Source organism: Mirounga angustirostris, unplaced genomic scaffold (genome assembly GCF_029215605.1).
Source record: "Mirounga angustirostris isolate CCGP_5_RB_7025 unplaced genomic scaffold, mMirAng1.0.hap1 SCAF_14, whole genome shotgun sequence".
Lineage (NCBI taxonomy): Eukaryota > Metazoa > Chordata > Mammalia > Carnivora > Phocidae > Mirounga > Mirounga angustirostris.
In genome coordinates this window covers 16,346,749-16,367,607 of record NW_026991722.1, presented here as the reverse complement: position 1 = coordinate 16,367,607, position 20,859 = coordinate 16,346,749, and the positions used below count along the sequence as shown (strand labels likewise).

General features: G+C 47.3%; 1 protein-coding gene and 1 long non-coding RNA gene across 2 annotated transcripts in view; both read left to right on the top strand.

Annotated features, from left to right (window-relative positions):
- The window catches only part of LOC123853228 (O-acyltransferase like protein-like), a 48,088-nt gene extending 31,898 nt beyond the window's left edge, over positions 1-16,190 (top strand). The window contains exons 11-15 of the mRNA XM_064578787.1: positions 5,875-5,988; positions 7,753-7,885; positions 10,348-10,534; positions 13,694-13,836; positions 14,095-16,190. Coding sequence (XP_064434857.1) covers positions 5,875-5,988; positions 7,753-7,885; positions 10,348-10,534; positions 13,694-13,836; positions 14,095-14,220 — 703 coding nt within the window. The 3' untranslated portion in view covers positions 14,221-16,190. The remainder of the gene's footprint in view (positions 1-5,874; positions 5,989-7,752; positions 7,886-10,347; positions 10,535-13,693; positions 13,837-14,094) is intronic.
- A 1,259-nt stretch (positions 16,191-17,449) lies between these two features.
- On the top strand, positions 17,450-20,608 carry LOC129046161 (uncharacterized). Its single transcript, XR_008506965.2, has 2 exons — positions 17,450-17,984; positions 20,181-20,608. It is a non-coding gene; the product is annotated as an uncharacterized LOC129046161 (long non-coding RNA).
- The last annotated feature ends 251 nt before the right edge of the window (positions 20,609-20,859 follow it).

Genomic DNA, 20,859 nt, shown 5'->3' with positions numbered 1-20,859 from the left:
TTACTAGGTCAGAGGGTAGGCACAATTTGGGGGTGCTTGTTACATAGTGTGTGATTATTCTCCAGAAAGAGGGAGGTAATTTACAGTGCCCCAAGCAATGCATCAGTGTACCTGTTCCCCACATCGGATATTTATTACCTTAATTTTTGTTAGTTCTAGAAAAGCTTAAGGCCTCAATAATTCATGAGGAGACTTATAGCTTGGGGATTATCCATGCCATATTTTATTTTTTTATATAATTTTTTAAAGATTTTATTTATTTATTTAAGAGAGAGAGAGAGAGAGCACAAGCAGGGGGAGTGGCAGGCAGAGGGAGAGGGAGAAGTAGACTCCCCGCTGAGCAGGGAGCCTGATGTGGGACTCGATCCCGGGACCCTGGGATCATGACCTGAGTTGAAACCAGACGCTTAACTGACTGAGCCACCCAGGCGCCCCTCCATGCCATATTTTAAAAGATGTTTCTTTTTTTGTTAAAATACACGTTCTATTTAAGAAACATTGGAAGGTAATAGGGTGAAGAGAGGGGAAAACCATCACCCTCAACCCATCCCTCGCTCAAGGAGAAGTGAATTCCATGTTAATATCTTCGTGTTTATTTTTCCAATCTTTTTTTCTGCATAGCTTTTTGTATATGAAAGGATTCTGTATCTACACATTAGTATCTTTCTTCTAATAGTTTTATGACATAAGCAATTTCTTATATTATTTTACTTCTGAGTAAATATAATTTTAATGTGTGCATCATATTCCATTCCATGAATGAACTCTAGTTTACTTATACCTTCCCCTATTGTTAAACACTTGGATTATTTCTGATTTTATGCTTTTATAAATAACAGTCTGATCAATATTTTCATGGTAACCATTTTTCTCCAACTCTGATATTTCTTTAGAATGCATATCTTAAAGGGGAATTACTAGGTCAGAGAGCATGAATGTGTTCTAGGCTCTTGAAACATAATGACAAATTGCTTTCCTTAAAGGTCTATCAATATTCAGTCCTCTGGCCATCTAATTGCACTGTTGCCAACATGGAATGTTAATAATAAAACAAAACAGGGGTGCCTGGGTGGCTCAGATGGTTAACCGTCTGCCTTCGGCTCAGGTCATGATCCCAGGGTCCTGGGATCGAGTCCTGCATCGGGCTCACTGCTAGGCGGGGAGCCTGCTTCTCCCTCTGCCTCTGCCTCTCTCTCTCTGACTCTCATGAATAAATAAAACATTTAAAAAAATAATAATAAAACAAAACAAAATACAAACCTTGTTATTTTGATATGTAAGAAAACATTCATTTTTCACATCTAACTTGCAAGTCTTCAATTACTAGGGGTGCAGCTGAGTTCCAAATATGTGTTGACCAGCTCTGCATCATGGTTTCCTGTTAATGCTCTCTGTAGGACAGACCTTTAAACCACAGGCTGACCCAGGATGTTGCCCATTCCAGCTACATGTGAACATTCATGCATCCTGGGCAAGGGAAATGCATTCTAATTTTTTTAAGATTTATTTATTTATTTAAGAGTTTATTTATTTATCATTTGACAGATTGAGAGAGACAGAGAGAGCACAAGCAGGGGGAGCAGCAGAGGGAGAAGGAGAAGCAGGCTCCCGGCTAAGCAGGGAGCCCGATGCGGGGCTCGATCCCAGGACCCTGGGATCACGACCTGAGCCGAAGGCAGACGCTTAAAGACTGAGCCACCCAGGCGCCCCAAGAGTTATTTATTTTAGAGAGAGAGAGAGAGAATCCTAATTTTAACTTAATTAAGAATTCAGCACCTAAAAAGAAAAAAGGAAAATCTGCTTTTTCACATATCTTAAATACACCCTGCTTTCTAACTTTAAATGCAAAGAGGTGTTTGTTTGTTAGTTTTACTAATCATTAAAAAAAAAAATGTTCCATGGATTTCACTAAGCACAAAGGCAGTTTGCTGGGATCGTGAGTTTGGTCAAAAGACATGGGTTCCAATCATGACTGGTAAGTCACTAGCTAGGGGACCTAGGGTAAGTTGCTAGACTCTCATCTTCAATTTTTGTCTCTATAAAATGAGCTGGTAGTGCCTCACCTCAGCGTTGGAGGACAAAGCAAGATCATACACATGGGAACCAGCACAGAGCTTGCCTGTCAGTAATGTGCGACCACATGTCACTCAGCTACCTGTTATTTGAGATGCCATGTCATCGTCATTGTCCCCAGCTGCTGTCCCCAAGCAGGGGCGGCCCCTTGCCCTCCCAGTCTCGCAGGGACTGGGGGAAGGGTGGCTGGATAAGCCATGGTGAGCGTCTGTTCCTCCCCTAAACCCATTTAGGGGTGGCCATCTCCCTATCTTCTCTGCTCCATCCCTATTCCACAGAGGGTCCCCTTATCTGGGCAATCAGTCCCCTTCTTTGGCTTCTCTAAATACCCTTTCCAGAAGGTATTGGTGTGGAGCAGATGTTAACAAAGGCCTCCCACGTTGAAGGGTCTGAGGTCCTCTTGCTTAGCCTCACCCCTTCCTCCACACTTGATGTTTCACCCCTTCTTAGTTCCACTCCTCTGAGGTGGGTGAGAGGGTGTGGAGACATGAACAAATGCCCGATGCTGAGGGGGGTGTGTGTGTGTGTCTGTCTCTGTATGATTGCTGTGGGGAGAGCAGGGAGGTCCAAGTGCTCCCCCACCCATGAAACAAAAGCATCTGAATCGAATGGCCTATTTTCTCAGAGTGGGGGTTGAGGTGTGGGGAGTGCAACAATTTTTGATAGCATAACAGAACTGATACAAGCATATGAGATTGAAATAAAATCTGGTAATAAGATGGAAATGAGATCTAATAATCACATTGCTATTTGTTTGGGAAATGGAGATTTAAAAAATTAACTCTGAACATCCTCTGGTAGAAAGACCTACCACTCGATGCCTGCTTAATTGATACTCACATCTCCCAGGATGAAATCACTGAGGGTGGTGGGAATTAAGAATTAGTGGGACCTCCTCCCCTCACCCTACCATGGATCAGGCAAGAAAGGTGGAGAGGAGGTAAAGGTGGCTTTGGGATGCTGACCAAGTCTCCACCCCCCACCCCCTCCCCGGCCCCTTAGAAAGGGTGGGCTGATTCCCCGAGCACTCCTGGGTCACTGATCTCTCCTGCTGCTAGGGGAGGGGCTCCCTGAGCAGCAGCTGAGACCTGCTCAGGCCCACAGGGCCTCCCCTGGGGTGGACTCTCCCTCCCACAAGGCAGTCAAACCCTGAGAGCTCCCTCAGGGGAGGGGGAGCTGCTGGGCCCAGCAGAGCCGGGCTGACCCGTTCTCTGTTCTCTGGTGCTGTCACAGGCCTTGGCTCTGTGCTGGACTGTGGCTGCTCGAAGGGCTCCGGAATCCTTGGCAAGTGCCTGCAGGACCAGGTGGATCAGGTGTGAGGCCTCAGCAGGCCCGGCAGCCCTGGCAGAGGAGAAAGGGCAAGCCTCTACAGGCTTCCTCAGGGTGGCATTTGTAGCAGGATGTGTCCAAGTATTTAGTGAAGAAAGAGCAAGAGAAATCCTGTAGGGAATCCTGGCCAGGATGCTGGGGGCTGACAGGCTTGCAAGGAAGACACTCAGCCATTCTGCTATTCCTTCCTCCTCTTGGGCTATGGCCCCTGAATGGACCTTTTTGAGGGACCATCCCTCTTGAGAGAATGGGGATGGTGGTCAGTGCTTGAAGCTCTGGGACTTTCTCAATCCCGCTGGCCCAGGAGTAGTCCCCTCAACAAGCCAGAAAATATAGCCACTAACCTGAGTTGGCAGAGGGAAGCCTTTGGCACTGGGCCATTTGTGCCGTGGTCAATGGCCCTGATTAGCGGCTCAGGGCTCTGGAGGACAAAGGACTAACAGGAGGTAAGGCGGGGCATGTGTCTGTTTTGGCCCCTATGCGTATTCGCTTGCTGCGGCTGCCCTGACAAAACCATACACTGGGTGGCTTAAACAGAAATTTATTTCCTCATGGCTCTGGGGATTAGAAGTCTAAGATCATGGTGTCAGCAGGGTTGGTTTCTTCTGAAGCCTCTCCCCATGTCTTCACATGATCTTCTCCCTGTGGTTGTCCGAGTCTTAACCTCCTCTTCTCAGAAAGGCACCGGTCAGATTGACTGAGGACCCATCCCAATGACCTCATTTCACCTTAATTTTCAATTTAAAGACCTTATCTCCAAATAGAGTCACATTCTGAGGTGCTGGAAGTTGGAATTTGAGGGGACACAATCCAGCCCATAACAGTCTATATCAGGACACTTTATTCGTTTTATTATAGTGGTGGTTAGCCAGGGGAGACTTGTCTGACTCCTGAGAGGAGGTCCACAGATTGGGCTCAAGTCCCCCAGGGAGTTAAACAAATATTTACTTGGGTGGATGTGGGTTTTTATTGGATGGACTGACTGGATGACTTACCACCCGCCTAAGACAATGAATTCTTAGTACTCCCCAACTCTAGACCTACTGGGGACTTACTTGAATGTCCTTGTGACTTAGGAGCCCTGTCCCCAATGTCAGCATCTTTCCTAGAGGCTGTCGTGGAAGACAGATTTCAATCCCTCAGCTAAAAACCAGCCCTATCCAAGCTTGCCGCCATGCAACTAGACTTAGCTTCTAAATGGTGCGAGGTAAAAAAGGTAAGGTTTTTCTTTAGAGAACACACTCATATAGAATGCTAGTAATTCAAGGAGGGCAGAACTAGATGGTCTGGCAAATGGCACAGTAAATAGACAGCATCGTTGTCATAACTTCCCAGCCCACGCTCACAGCAGACATTACTAATCAATCATAGCACCACTGAGCTAACTAACCCTTCTCCATTCCAAGCATTAACACTAAACTAGAATTGGCACTCTGGATTAAAATCGTTTGCTCCCTGCATCGCTCATGATATACAAATGGTACCTTATCCCTTCTGCATGAAGAACCATGGCAACTTCAAGCAGTGGAATGGGCTGGTCAGAGGCATCACCCAGACAGGGTTGTGCCTGGACAGTCTTGCACCTGTGTTTGACATTTCTTCTCTACCACTGCAGATCGTCTTGGTCCCAGCCCTCACAATTCTGAGTAGGTGCAACCAGACATTGCCTTGCTCTGAGCCTGTGTCTCTAAATCTCATTCCCTGCCCCAGAACCTCCTACATACTACAGCTGGGACTCCTTCAGGACTTCTCTTGGCCTTAAACATGCGTAGTCCCTAAGTGTGACGGCATTGACATTTGTGGGGCCACCCTTGACCCATGGGGGATAGAAGACACTAGAAAAGGCTTCTTTCTTTCATAGCCCAAGACAGCTTTCAGGTGCATTTCATAAGGATCCATAGAACATTCTGGAAGAATGGAGCGTTAGTCACTTTCATAGTGCATCCTTGTATTAGCTTTCCCTGCTTCCCTGTTCCACACCCCATCCCTCATTCCTAACCCCATATCAGCTCCCAGCACCCAGATATTTGTCTCAGATTGCATCTGGGTGGGGGAAGAATCCCTGCCCCCCCCTTATGCTGTTCCCCTCCCTGCACCCCCCCCCGGGCCTGACAGTCATTTCTCTCCTAAATCAACCACCACTTATATCCATATAGTGCCTTGTGGGTCGCAAGGGACATTCCCAAGCATGGTCTCATGTTGAGCTGCATGGTAAATTTCAGGGTGAAGATGAGGAAATTCAAGTTCAAGGTCCTGCCGAGGGTCGCACGGCCAGCAAACGGTCAAGTCTAAAGGCTAACCCCGTTCTCTAACGCCAGCCCACTCTGCCACGGCTGCCCCCACAGCAGCCTCTCTCAATGGCAGCCCTAGCAGGAAGTGCCTCCGATTGCCAAGCTTTCAAGTCTTTCGTGGCCACAGATTTTGCGGTGACGGAAACTGAAGAGCGCTTCTGTCCATGCCCTCTCTTTGCAGAAGTAAACATGTCCTTGTCCTCCTCGGGGCCATGCTGTTCTTGGCGTCTTTCACCGCCTCAGCTCTGCTCACACTGGCTCATAGCCTTCCGGTCGCAGCTCCGTCGGAAGCAAGGTAACCCGCAGTTCCCAGCCAGCTGCTCTCGGCTTCCCTGCCCTCCGAAGGGCCAGGACCTCCCAGGGAGGCTGCTCAATGAGGGCCGGCCTCTCGGCGCTGTGTGCACTGGCTCGTGGAAAAACTGGGTGGGAAACGTTCAGCCTGGATGGGAATATTGATTGCGTTTTTGTTTCCAAACTTCCGAACCTTTCAACTTGCACAGGGGCGGGGTGGGGGGGGGGGGGAGGCGGCGGGTAGTTGTCCGAAAGTTCGGGGAACACACACGGCTGCCCGTTGAAATGCTTCTTGGAGGAGAGGAGCGCCCCCATGTGGCCGTATTGGGTTTCTCCTTCAGTGGCGAACTTGTGCTTGGAAGCTCTTATTGGCTGGAGAGACGGAAATTTAAGGAAGTTGGGGTTATCCCTTGAAAGTCACAGGGCCGGTAAGTGGCACAGGTGTGAGTGGAAGCTAGGATCTTACCCACTATGCTCTTTGGCCTCCCCAGTGAGGTATAGATAACGATTCTTCCTTATAACCACCCTGTGTATCACACGCGGAGAAGTGGTCCGATTTCCTGCTAATCTCTTCCCAGCGCAGCAGGCAGAGTGATAGATAGAAATGGCAATCAGATCCTGTCAGTCACCTTCTCAAATTCCTCCCGCGGCTGCCCAGTGCTCTCAGAGTAAAATCCCTGTCTGACCTCATCTATCACTCGCCTATGTGCTGACTCTGGACCAGCCACACTGGCCTTCTTACCTCCACGCACCCAGCATGCTCCCTCCTCAGGCCTTTGCACTTGCTGTTCCCTCACACTAGAATGCTTTTCCTTTAGAATCTAGATCTTGGCGGGGCTTTCCTACAGGTGTCAGTACAAATGTCATTTCTCAGAGCGGCCTTCGCTGACCTCCCGATGTAAAATAGCCCTGAGCCATGTCTGGTACAGTGCTTACTATGTATTTGTGAGGGGAATGAAGGAATGAATGCATGCACGAATGAATGAAGACACCTCAGGTTTTTTGATCATGGGAGCACCATGCCCTTCCCGCCATGGCCTCGTTTTCTGTGGGCACTGCCAGGTGACTGAGGAAGAAGCTCATTCCCGTCTAGCCCAGCGGTTCTCAATTCTGGAAGCACATGAGACTCACCTGGGGAGCTTTTAAATCCAAGGATGCTTCCAGCAAGCACCATCTTAGACCCCCTGAATCACAATCTCCAGGGACATGGCCCAGGCAACGGAATTCTGTAAGAGCTTCCACGACGAGGTTCACTCCTGAGAACCAGATTTTTAGAACTATCCTGATGTACCAGCTACCAGAAACAACTATTTAAAAGGAACACGGTCGTCATATTTCCTCAGGATCCAGGGTGGAGGGGCCCAAGGGAATGTGGAATTTTAGCAAGCCAGCTTGGTCTAAGGCGTTACTGTTTGTGGATCATTAGTGAGGAAATGAACAAATGTACCCCACATTTTCTTTCAGACTTGATGATTGCACCAATGGACATCTGAGAAATTCCTTTTTTCAGGTCCAAATCAAACAGACCCTTTTGCCTTCTGTTCTTGTGTTTTGTTTTGTTTTTTAAGATTTTATTTATTTATTTGAGAGAGAGAATGAGAGACAGAGAGCACGAGAGGGAAGAGGGTCAGAGGGAGAAGCAGACCCCCCGCTGAGCAGGGAGCCCGATGCGGGACTCGATCCCGGGACTTCAGGATCATGACCTGAGCCGAAGGCAGTTGCTTAACCAACTGAGCCACCCAGGCGCCCATGTTCTTGTGTTTTTCAGTGAAAATGTGACTGTGTTGTATTTCTCGGAGTATTACACTAAGCCCTACTGCAGATACGGGCCATTCCTCGTGGGCCTCTTTCTGAGCATTTTCATGCACCAAAACCACCAGGCAAACATTCTTAAAACCAAGGTAAGCTTGCCCCATACCTCACTGTAAGGGCTGGGTCTGCTTGGGACTGGAGTGGCCCATTTGGCCAGGCTCGTCAAAAGCCATGGGCAGGAATCAGACTGCTCAGTACTTTATTGGGCTGTGGTGTGTTAGCAATGTTTCTTGGTGCTAGAGAATAAGAGAGACCTTATTTTCTTGCCAGAGCCTGATTCTCTGCTTTCCTCACTGAGTGCCTTTAAGAAAGCTCCAGAACTGAAACACAGTGGTGTTCCATCCATTGGAGTCTCGGTACAAACCCAGAGAACTCACTGATATGGGAAAAACATACCCAGTGAGTTTTTGCACCGGCAAGGCCCTCTTCTGGAAGGGCATAGTTACTTTTTAATAGCACATGCTCCTTGGTTTCTATAGACAGGATTCTTGGTCAGATTCAATGGCTCCATCTGGGCATCAAGACACAAGGTGTCTAAGGGGAAAGAAGCTGTCACTTTGTCTTCCAGGTAAAATTGCTTCCCTGGCTCCTTTGTGGTTAATCATTCTGGTTCGCCATCCAACCTCTTTACTCAAGCCGGAAGGTTGTGTTCATCTTTGATACATCCTCCTCATTGACCCCTCCTCCCAGGCAATCCTTCACCAAGCCCCCCTATTGTTTCTTTTGCTGTCCTCTTAGCCTGTCCAACTAACCTCACTGAAGCTCTTCTCATCTCTTGCCTGGACTTCTTGTCTTGTCCATCTCAAATCCACCCTTGGGGCAATCTATTTAAAACACTACCTTGGTGTTGCCCTTGAACTGTGCAAAAGCTCTTCATATGGCTTTCATTGACCCATAAGACCTTGAGGGTAGACTATGTCTTACTTATCTCTGAATCCCCAACATCTGGTTCTGAAATCACTGAAGGCACTTAATAGATGAATGAATGAAAGATAATGTGCTTTTCAATGGACGAAGGGCCAAGAATTCCTTTGCACTATTAGGGTACAGTGACAGCCCCATTTCTTCTCTGCTAAACCCTACCTTTGTTTGCCTAGGTCTTGTGGGTACCTCACCTAGATGCTTCGGAGAAGAGGCCCTTGTCTTTGGAAAATCTTGTGTTGCTCACGGTAGCAACAGGAGGGGATAGGGCTTCACTAGACAGAATGGATGTACAAGGGCTACATGACTTTTCCTGTAGGTTGGAGTTTCCCCTAAAAATGCACAATTCAGTTGTAGATTACAGCAGAGTGCCATTATGTCATCCAGGTTCCAGAGTGCCCAGGGAGCAGAGGGGAAACCTAAGACGATGACAGAGCATTTGCGAACACTCCAGAGGTTGAGTCAGGACCAGGGAATATGAAGCCAGAACACAGGTCAAGCTGAGCTGGAGAAACAAGGTAGAAGGGATGGGTAGACCAAAATTAAACCTCTAGAGGCCAGAAAATAAGAACACAGAGTCCAAGCTTGAGGCAGCTGGGGCCAATGCCCCATGCTAGGAATGAGACGAGGTAGGGTGCATTATCAGTGAAAGAGTGAAGGGGATCCTAGCCTAAAAGAGGGGGCTTGTGGAGACCCCCCCAAGGAAATGCCTTTACTTCCATGTAGCCAGAGCCTAGCACAGGGATCTGAGGCCAAGGAGGGGAGAGCTTCTCTTTAGAGACTAGACAGTAGACTGACAAGATGCTAGTTCATTCATCATAGCAACTTGGGAACTGGAACAGAGAAGCAAGAGAGATTCTTAGAAGACAGGTGTGAGGTGACATAAGATCTAAGATCTTGAACTGAACCCAATAATAGAATTTAACCCATGGGGCTCTTCTCTGAGCTGGAAAGTTCTCCGTTCTCCCATTCCTGCTGCCATCTTATGAGCCCAGTGACTAGGGTGCAGCCCAGGGACAGACCTGAGCCAAAAGCCCTTGCATTGCTGGTGGGCACGGAACCAATGCAGGAGCCTTATTAGGTTAAGGAACAGAATGGGAGGTCAGAGGTGGGTCAGAACATTATCTTTTCTTTTTTCCCTTCTAACTTCCATTTAATAGTTATTTGAGATTCGCAGCAAGTTGCAAAAATAGTACAGAAGGTCTTATGTACCATTGACCCAGCTTCTTTCACTGGTAACATGCAACCAAGAAATTGACATCAGCAGGATCCATAGGGCTTGGAGTCACCAGTTTTATGGGCACTCAGTTGTGTGTGTATATGGTTTGGGGCCATTTTAGCACATGGAGAGTGGTGTAACCACTACCACAAGCAAGGCATCACCACGATGATCTCCCTTGTGCTAACTCTTTGCGGTCACGCCCCCCACCCTCCCCTGCCCCACCCCAACCCTAGCCCCTCATAACCACTAGTCTGAACCTTCTCTTTTAGTCCAAGTTGGGCACTGATGGAGGTTTACACATAGATACCTGAAGTGACACTAAAAAGAGAAAAAACTGAATTAGTGCAAAAGGAAGTAAATATGCCATGTCCTCAATGGGCTTGACCCACGTCGCTCCTCTCCCCGTAGGTGCAGGCCATGCTGGGGTGGATTTGCTCCCTGTCTACCCTGTTCATAGTGGTCGCCCTGGCGTACGTGGTGGATGACGCCCCTGCCACCTCCTCGCCGGCCGCTGTTCTGTACCAGGCCCTCCACCGGACCCTGTGGGCGGCGGCCGTGGGCTGGGTCATGCTGGCATGTCGGGAAGGCTACGGAGGTATGATGAGGCACAGGCTGTTGCTCATGGGCTCATGCTGTGTCCCTTTAAAGGCGACAAACGTGAAAACATGGCGCACACAGAGGGGCTTTTTTATTTGCTGGAGTGGTTGGTGAATGACTGATAATTGACTCAAAAACAGCAACTTGTTTATGTCCTGGGGGAGAACTGCCCGCATATTCTGTTTTAGATTTTTACCCTGGTTTATGTGCAAATGCAGGTTCTGAAAGAAAAATCTGCAGCCTTTCCAATGAAGCTAGTTTCGAAGCTGGAGGAGGAAGACAGGGTCACGCAGTGAGAACAAAATACCAGTGCTGGAGACAAAAGTTCTGGTCGCGCTCACCCTGGGCCTCAGTTTCCTTACCTAAGGCTATATAGACTGAGTAATTCCCAAGATCCCCTCAGCCCTTTGATAAGCGGGGAAACTGTCTCTACTGAGTCCGTCTGTCAATGTGTGGAAAAGTCAAGCAGAAGGGGCTTAAATGGAAAGAAAGGGATTTTCTCCAGATTAGAAATGTCTAGTTGTAGAAAAATTAAGTCAGCAAAGAGCACAGGTAAACCAAACACAAAAGAACATTCCTAAAGCAAACAATATCCTGTTCATGTTGCGAGCTACAATTTGGCTCCAGCCAACTACTAATCACATTGACTTAATGTTGTTAATTCAGATATTATTGGTTTTATAGTTTTATGGTCACTCTATTATCTTTTTTTAAGATTTTATTTTTAAGTAATCTCCACACCCAACCTGGGGCTCGAACTCACAACACCAAGATCAAGAGTCACGCATTCTACCGACTGAGGAAAGTGGTAGTCAGGTCATGCAGGGTCTTCACGGCCATGGGGAAAAATTCGGATTTTATTTTGAACGTCATGTAACATCATCTGACCTGTGATTTAAAAGATTACTTTAGATGTTGCATGGAGACTGTAGGACAGCAAGAAGGAGAGCAGAGAGACCAACAGATCCCTTAGGAAGCCACTGTAGTGGTCCATGGAGGAGGAATCCATGGTGGATTCGATGAGGGGGTTTGCGGAGGAGATGGGGAGAAAGGGTTCAATATGAGATAGGTAGTTTTAAGGGTAGATTGGCAGCGCTCTGTGGGATATGGGAGGAAGAACAGAATCTGGGATGCACCAAAGATTTTGTCCTGAGCAACTGAAACAACTCGAGATGAGGTTCATGGAAAGGAGAGACAGAAGTTTTTTCTTTTTCTTTTCTGTTTTCTTTTCTTTTCTCTCTCTCTCACTTTCCCTCTTTCTTTCTTTTTTTTATTATTTATTTTCTTTTTTAAAGGTTGTATTTATTCATTTGAGAGAGAGAGAGCACACGAGAGGGGGGAGGGTCAGATGGAGAAGCAGACTCCCTGCTGAGCAGGGAGCCCGATATGGGACTCGATCCCGGGACTCCAGGATCATGACCTGAGCCGAAGGCAGTCGCTTAACCAACTGAGCCACCCAGGTGCCCCCCCCCTTTTTTTTGAAGATTTTATTTATTTATTTGACAGAGAGAGAAATCACAAGCAGGGGGAGCGGGAGAGGGAGAAGCAAGCTCCCTGCTGAGGAGGGAGCCCGATGCGGGACTCGATCCCAGCACCCTGGGATCATGACCCGAGCCGAAGGCAGATGCTTAACCATCTGAGCCACCCAGGCGCCCTCTTTCTTTCTTTTTCTTTCTTTCTTTCTTTCTTTCTTTCTTTCTTTCTTTCTTTCTTTCTTTCTTTCTTTCTTTCTTTCTTTCTTTCTTTTCTTGGCTTAAAACAACAGAAATTGATTCTCTCATAGTTCTGGAGACTAGAAACCCCAAATCAAGGTGTTGGCAAGGTCCTACCAGAAGCCCTGTGGGGATCTGTTCCGTGCTCTCTCCATCCCCACCCCCCACCCCCATGGCTGCCAGCAAGCCCCGAATTCTCTGGCCCGTGTGTGCCTCACTCCACTCTCTGCCTCTGTCTTCACATGGCCTTCACCCAGTTCCTCTCCTTTGTGTGTTTGTGTCTCCTTTTCTGTCTCTTATAAGGACACTGATTTTTGGATTTGAGGTCCACTCTAATCCAGGATAATCTCATCTCGAGTTCCTTACCTTCATTTCATCTGCAAAGACCCTCACTCCAAGTAGACCAAGGTTCCAGGTGGACATAGCTTTTGGGAGACCACTCTTTAACCCACTACAGAGAGCAGGAAGTCCTGTGCAGAGAAGGATGTCTCATTGCACTTCATTTGAATGAATTTAAATTAAACAGCCCGAAGTAGGTAGTGGCTACCATGTGGGACAGCACAGTTCTAGAAGTTATAGCGAGTTACAGAATATTTGTCCTGAAAGGGACTAGAAGCTGGCCAAACACAAGCTCCTCCATAACAGAGGACAAGTCCCGGGCCTGGCGATGCCACTGCCTTGTCCCAAGGCCCAGCGGATCCTGTGCTGCATCTGGAGCCAGAACCGAAGCTGGCGGAAGGACTTCGCACCTCGTCTTACACGTGGCATGTCTTGTGTTCCGGGCGACTCTAAACTCTATATTAGCATCTCTTATTTTTTTCGTATTCCCGCAAAGGGAAGTGTTTTTTGTCTTGTTTTCTTTTGTCTTTGTTTTGGGCACATTCTCTTAAAAATGAGAAGAATAAAGACCTTCTTTTTTTTTTTAAGATTTTATTTATTTATTTGAGAGAGAGAATGAGATAGAGAGAGAGAGCATGAGAGTGGGGAGGGTCAGAGGGAGAAGCAGACTCCCCGCCGAGCAGGGAGCCCGATGCGGGACTCGATCCCGGGACTCCGGGATCACGACCTGAGCCGAAGGCAGTTGCTTAACCAACTGAGCCACCCAGGCGCCCCTCATCTTTTTTTTTTTTTAAAGATTTTATTTATTCACTTGAGAGAGAGAATGAGATAGAGAGAGAGCACATGAGAGGGGGGAGGGTCGGAGGGAGAAGCGGGCTCCCTGCCGAGCAGGGAGCCCGATGCGGGACTCGATCCCGGGACTCCAGGATCACGACCTGAGCCGAAGGCAGTCGCTTAACCAACTGAGCCACCCAGGCGCCCAGAATAAAGACCTTCTTAGAGGAGGTTCACACACTCAGGAGCGGGGCGCCGAGGGAACGGGGATGTCCCCGCGGAGCCAGAGAGGCGCCCGAGGCTCCATAAACCTCGCTGTCGGTTCCCTCCAGGTCTGGTGGACCGGCTGCTTTCTTGCCGGCTCTGGACTCTCCTGGCCAGCATCAGTTACGCTTGCTACTTGGTGCACCCCATCCTCATCATGCTCTACAATGGGCTTCAAGAAACGCTGATCCACTTCACTGACACCAACATGGTGAGTCCCCGCTCTCGGCTCTGGTGTGACTCTGCTGGAGCCACGAAGCCACTGGCTGGGGGAGTAGTGGGTTCTGTTGTTGTTTCGGGGAGCCTGTTGCCCTTTGTTTTACTTGAGGGAGCGCTTCAGGATAATATCTTCCTTTGATTGTATTTATTCTAGTTTTAATGTTCAGGGCACTCTGTCTTACAGATGCATTTCGTACAGCCGGGAATCTGGTAGTGAGATTGCATCCATTCTGCCCCTTTTTCTCTCCAGTTCTATCTTTTCTCTGGACACTGTTTGCTGACCTTCGTCACTGGGCTGGCCCTGACGCTGTGCATTGAGAAACCATGTCAGGAACTGAAGCAGCACCTGCTGGGACCAATGCCTGCAGGGCCATGAATGTTCTGGTACAACCCGGAAGAATGGATGGGTTCATTCTGTGGGTGATGAGCGAAAGCAGGCGTGGCCTCGTTTATGTAATGGATGTTGTCCCCCCGGCAAGGGGTGTGAATCTGATTTTGTGAATGTTTAAGATGTACAACTTCTCTGTGCTTAATATGTGAAAGAGTTCTGAGTGTTTACTATATAAAAGGGTTCTGTGATAGCCTACCTAGTAGCACAATAATCACCCTCTGATATACCTTTTCAGAAAAAAACAAAAAACAACCTGGATTTTTGGGGTCTTGTCCTCCATGTATTTTCTATACCGATGATCATAGGAAAACCGTAACCTAGCAAATTTAATGCAATTTCGGTTATAATGTTCACTTTTTTGGGTAAAATCACAGTGTGTAGTTTTTCACATCGTAATTGTCTTTGTGTTATCATGATACCCTTGTAGACTTGTAACTTTACCCTGGTGCCTCAGGATTGTATGACCCACTGGCGTGCACAATTCATGAGTGCATAGTGACAGGCCTTCCAAACATTATCTATTTTACAGTGTGGTCCCTGTTAGGGGAGTTAGTGGATCTGTTAGGAGGACCACTGGGCGGGGGAGAGGGCTGCTAACCTCAAATCCTTCAAAGGGCAGTTGACAGCTAACCTTGTCTTTTTCCAGCTCATCTCGGGGAGCCACATCTCCCGGAGGCCTGGTCTATTCTGCTGGCAGAATGTGCTGTGAGTGAGGAGACAAGTCCCCGCCTGGCATGTTTACAATCTCTATTAGAATGCACCAAGTTGGATCTTTGGGCAACCCCAAAGTTCACGGAATTCTTGGGAGCCCCCTGATGGCTGATTTGGCACCTGACCCCTCTGACTTAGGTCTCAGAGAAGATCTTGAGGGTGGGTGGCATTTACAGGAGGAACACTACAATCTGACGGACCCCAGTGGAAAATGACTCGCCTGCCAACATTGCTGGGCAGTCAAATTGCCAAGGGCTTCTAGTTGTGAGGCTAGAAACCTGGGGCCCATGGAAATAGCTTTCATAACTACTAGCGACATTGCTTTTGATAGTTTTTTTTAATAAGAAAAAAATACCCTCTCCACTATTGCAATTTCATAAAATATAAAGTAGGGATAGAGAAATCCAATTTTGTTCTGGTTTTTGTTTCGATCCGGAATTCCCTAGGAGTTTAAGATTTATAGAATATGGGGACCTCCTTTGGATTCCGAAACAAACTGTAAAAAAGCATATGACATTTATGAGACAGTTGGAAATTTGAACACCACCTGGCTATTCGATGATATTAAGGACTTATTCATTTTTTTTTTAAGAAAGATTTTATTTATTTATTTGACAGAAACACAGCAAAAGAGGTAACACAAGCAGGGGGAGTGGGAGAGGGAGAAGCAGGCTTCCCGCGGAGCAGGGAGCCCGATATGGGGCTCGATCCCAGGACCCTGGGATCATGACCTGAGCCGAAGGTAGACACTTAACGACTGAGCCACCCGGGCGCCCCAAGGACTTATTCATTTTTTAATGTGGTCATGTTTTGGTATTGTGGTACTGTGGTCATGTTTTTTTTTTTTTTTTTTTAACAGCCCTTATGTTTTTGATGCATACTGAAATATTTATGGACAAAATGATAAAATCTGGTATTTGCCTCAAAATAATATCAGGAGGAAGTGGGATAGATGAAACAAGATTGGGCATGTAGTGATCATTTTTGAAGCTGGGTGATGGGTATGTGGGTCCTCATTATACTGTTTTTTTTTTCTATTTTTGTGTATAATAAACTCAAGCAAATATAATTATAAACTTGTGCAAATTTATAGAGACAGCAACATCAGCACAGAGTAAGCATCAACTGATGGGTCCCTCCTCTAATTCTCCCTAAATTCTGAAATCCATGTTTCATCCCCACATACCAGCCCATGGATAAAAATAGGTCATATTGACCCTATAGTCACCCCCAGGAGATCTAAAGGAACTCCAGCCCTCCTTAAGTTCCTCCTGACTGGTCTTGGGAGAGTCCAGGAATGTCTCGCTTGTCTTATAAACACCCAGACCCTCCTAGCTCCTTTTTTTTTTTAAATTTTTTATTGTTATGTTAATCCCCATACATTACATCATTAGTTTTAGATGTAGTGTTCCATGATTCATTGTTTGTGCATAACACCCAGTGCTCCATGCAGAACGTGCCCTCCTCAATACCCATCACCAGGCTAATCCATCCTCCCACCCCCCTCCCCTCTAGAACCCTCAGTTTGTTCCTCCATCGTCTCCCTAGCTCCTTTTTTAATGGTGCTGGCTCTCCTTAGAGCTGCGCCCTCCCTCCATCCTGCCCTCAGACTGCTGAGAGCTGCTGGTGGGGCCAGCGCCTCCTACACCTGCTGTCCCCGCTCCACTCTTCAAAGCATGCCGCCTTCTCCTGACTTCTCCGGGCAGGAGGTGGGCTGGGCTGGTTGGGTGCTCAGGCCACGGTGTCCATTCACAGCACAAGTGATCTCCACAAATGGCACAGATAAGTCCCCTCTGCCCCCCTTGTGCCATCTGTGTTTTCTCATTCAGGCTTTGATGCAGGGCTGCTAAGTGCTCAGCATGTTTTTGTAGAAACTGCTCTTGCAGATTTTCCTTATTTTAATAGGGGTCGTTCTCCCTTGGATATACTATGAGTCTATGGGCGCTGGGATGGAGGGTGATCAGAGTGACAATTTCTTCCTCTTCACATTTACACCCTATTCACCGCTAGCCCTGACCTGGCACACAGCAGGTGTTCAATAAATGGCAGCTGAAATAGTGATGGAATCAACCCCTTCTTTTTTTAGGTGAATTCTTTCCCGGGAGCCTCCTCATGCATACAGGTAGGCACCTCTCAACCAGGTCTTCGATATGTTCAGTTTTTGTTTTTAAAGATTTTATTTGACAGAGAGAGAGACAGCCAGAGAGGGAACACAAGCAGGGGGAGTGGGAGAGGGAGAAGCAGGCTCCCCGCGGAGCAGGGAGCCCGATGCGGGGCTCGATCCCAGGACCCCGGGATCAGGACCTGAGCCGAAGGCAGACGCTTAACGACTGAGCCACCCAGGCGCCCCTAGATATGTTCAGTTTTATGAGAACCTTTCCCTCAAATGGCCCAACCAGACCCCCTTCCAGGGAAGGTCAAAGTTCAGATGCGCCAGAGTACTTAAAAGGATGAGAAGCCTTTAGAACGGTATTTCCTAGACCCCAACTGGGACTTAAAACAATGCTGTGCTAATATACACTCAGAGGCAGCCATTTTTGGTGGCCCACCCACCTTCAAGTCCCCCCGCGCCCCGCTCCCGCCAAACAAACTCTGACGTCCTAGCATCAAGGCGCCAGACAGAGGGCGGAACGGTCCAATGACTCCCACTCAGTAAAAGCCAGTTTTGTGTCCTTTGGTGCTTCTGCCGATGATTGGGCCAGGCGTGGTCATGTGACCCAGCTCTGACCAATGAGACTAAGCAGAAGGGTGCCGGGCACTTCCGGGAAAGATTGTCCTCGCTGAGACCGGCGGGGAGGGGGCGTGGAGCGGGAAGCCTGTCTTGTCCTCCCCTCCTGCCGTCTCGGGAGGGTGTGGTGCCGTTGGGAGCCGTGGCAGCATCCTGTGAAAGGGAAGGCGGCGGGGCCGACCCACTGAGCCTGAGGGAGGGCCTGAGGGCTGCCCGGCACAGCCGAGGGTGAAGACACTACAACAGCACGGTGTCTGGATCTGGGTGCTCAAGACCCCCGAGCCCCAGCACGCAGATCTCCACTCTCCAGGTAGGAGCCTGGAAGTTGCTTCTCGGGGGATTCTGACTGGCCTAAGATGAAACCCTTAAAAATATTGACATAAGAGCTCTCCCCAAAGTGCCCTCGCCAGGTCCCCGCCAGTGCAGCTCACAGTCGACAAGTTCAAACCATGATGGACATGAGCTCAGGAACCGCCCATCCCTGTTTGCCCGGGACGGAGGGGTGTGTGAGGATGGGGGAGCTTGGGTGCTAAAATCGACAAAATCCCAAGCAAATGTTAAGACTCCAGCGAACTCCAAACAGGGATGGGCGGTTACTGAGCTCATGTCCATCAGCTTTTTATTTTATTTGTTTATTTTTAAGATTTTATTTATCCGAGAGAGAGACAGAGAGTGGAGGGAGGGGCAGAGGGAGAAGGAGAGGCAGAGAATCCCAAGCAGACTCTGCGCCGGGCCCAGAGCTCCATGCTGGGCTCCATCTCACCACCCTGAGATCATGACCTGAGCAAAACCAAGAGCTGGAGTCTTAACTGACTGAGCCACCCAGGCGCCCCTCTATCAGCTTTTTAGTTCCTCACTCTTTTTTTTTTTTTTTTTAAAGATTTTATTTATTTATTTGAGAGAGAGAATGAGAGAGAGCACAGGAGAGAGGGGAGGGTCAGGGGGAGAAGCAGACTCCCCGCCGAGCAGGGAGCCCGATGCGGGACTCGATCCCGGGACTCCAGGATCATGACCTGAGCCGAAGGCGGTCGCTTAACCAACTGAGCCACCCAGGCGCCCCTAATCTAAGATTTTTTTTTTTTTAAAGATTTTATTTATTTATTTGAGAGAGAGACTGAGAGAGAGAGCACATGAGAGGGGGGAGGGTCAGAGGGAGAAGCAGACTCCCTGCCGAGCAGGGGGCCCGATGCGGGACTCGATCCCGGGACTCCAGGATCATGACCTGAGCCGAAGGCGGTCGCTTAACCAACTGAGCCACCCAGGCGCCCTAGTTCCTCACTCTTAATGGTGAGCAGAACAACCAAGGTTCCCACACACCTGAGAAAAGTCTTTAACATCCGGAAGACTGAGTCTAAAATGAACACACAGAGCAAAGGAATTTGGAGGGAAAAGGCTGTATGGGGAAAAGTAAAGCTACCAGAACTATTGCTGTCCTTGAAGAGATGAGAGAAGAGACTACCTCCGTAAAGATGCTGAGACAAAGTGATTCTTCTTTCTTTTATTCAGTCATTCAGTCAGTAACCAAATATTTCTAATAACCACCTATTTATAAGGACTTTAGGACTATTAATATGAATGTCAGAAATCCTGTTTTGAAGACGCTCTCATCTCTTAGGGCAGCCAGAGCTGGGAAGAATGGCCTGGGGCTGCATTTTGCTTTGGGTTAAGGAAGGGACAAAGTGCTACATATTTTAGCAGATTGTGCAGTATAGATAGATCCTTATGTTTTTATTACTTAAAATGTCAATTGAATTTTTAAAATGTATTGATTATGACTAGGAATGTATTAATATATGCTTTCAAATAACAATAGAATTTTATGTAGTATTTCATTTTTTATTAGATAAGCTCACAAAATAATGTCTAATTCTGCACCTTTTGCTCCTGTGCTTATTAGATGAATTTTTTCTTTTTTTAATTTTAACTTTTTTAAAGATTTTATTTATTTATTTGACAGAGACAGAGAGTGAGTGGGGAGACGGACAGAGAGAGAGGGAGAAGCAGGCTCCCCGCTAATCAGGGAGCCCAATGTGGGGCTTGATTCCAGGACCCTGGAATCATGACCAGAGCCAAAGGCAGACACTTAACTGACTGAGCCCCCCAGGCGCTCTCTTTTTCTTTTTTTAAATTGAGGTATAATTTATAAAAATTTATAAAAGTCTTTTGTGAGTTTGGACAAATGCATATAGTTGTCACCACCATGACCAAAATATAGGATTCCATCACCCCTCAAAATTTCTGGGGCTCCTTAACCTCTATACTTATCCCCAGCCCTTAGCAACTATCTATTTTTCATCCCTATAGTTCTGCCTTTTCCAGATGTACTTATTTTTTTAAAGTTTATTTTTTAAAAATATAAAATATTTCAAACATTCCAGCAAGTCTAAAGAAATGAAACCATTGCTAAGCCCACATATCCATCATCCCTAATAAACACAGGGTAACATTTTGTTATTTTTCTTTTCTTTTTTTTTTTTTTAAAGATATTTATTTATTTATTTGACAGAGAGAGACACATCGAGAGAGGGAACACAAGCAGGGGGAGTGGGAGAGGGAGAAGCAGACTTCCCGCCGAGCAGGAGCCCGGTGCGGGGCTTGATCCCAGGACTCTGGGATCATGACCGAAGCCGAAGCCAGAAGCTTAATGACTGAGCCACCCAGGCGCCCCATCATTTTTCTTTCTAATGTGTTTCTGTTTTAAAAATAAAACATTGTAAACACAATTGTAGACCTCCTGCATCCCATTTCCTTCCTCTCCTCTTATCCAAGTTTCATCCATGTTTTTTTATTTTTATTAATAACATGCATATGTCTATAAATGTTATATAGTATGTTGTTTTTAAGCACTATGTAATTGGATCCATGCTGTAATATCCTTCAAAATACAATTTTTCCCATTAAACATAGTCTGTATAGCTGGCAATTCATTTCTAATGCTCATTGTGGGTTTTTTTGTTTGTTTTCTTTTGTTTTAAACAGTTTACTTATTTATTTGAAAGAGAGAGAATGAGAGAGAGAGCACATGAGAGGGGGGAGGGTGAGAGGGAGAAGCAGACTCCCCGCTGAGCAGGGAGCCCAATGCGGGACTCGATCCCGGGACTCCAGGATCATGACCTGAGCCAAAGGCAGTCGCTTAACCAACTGAGCCACCCAGGCGCCCTAATGTTCATAATGTTTTACTGAGT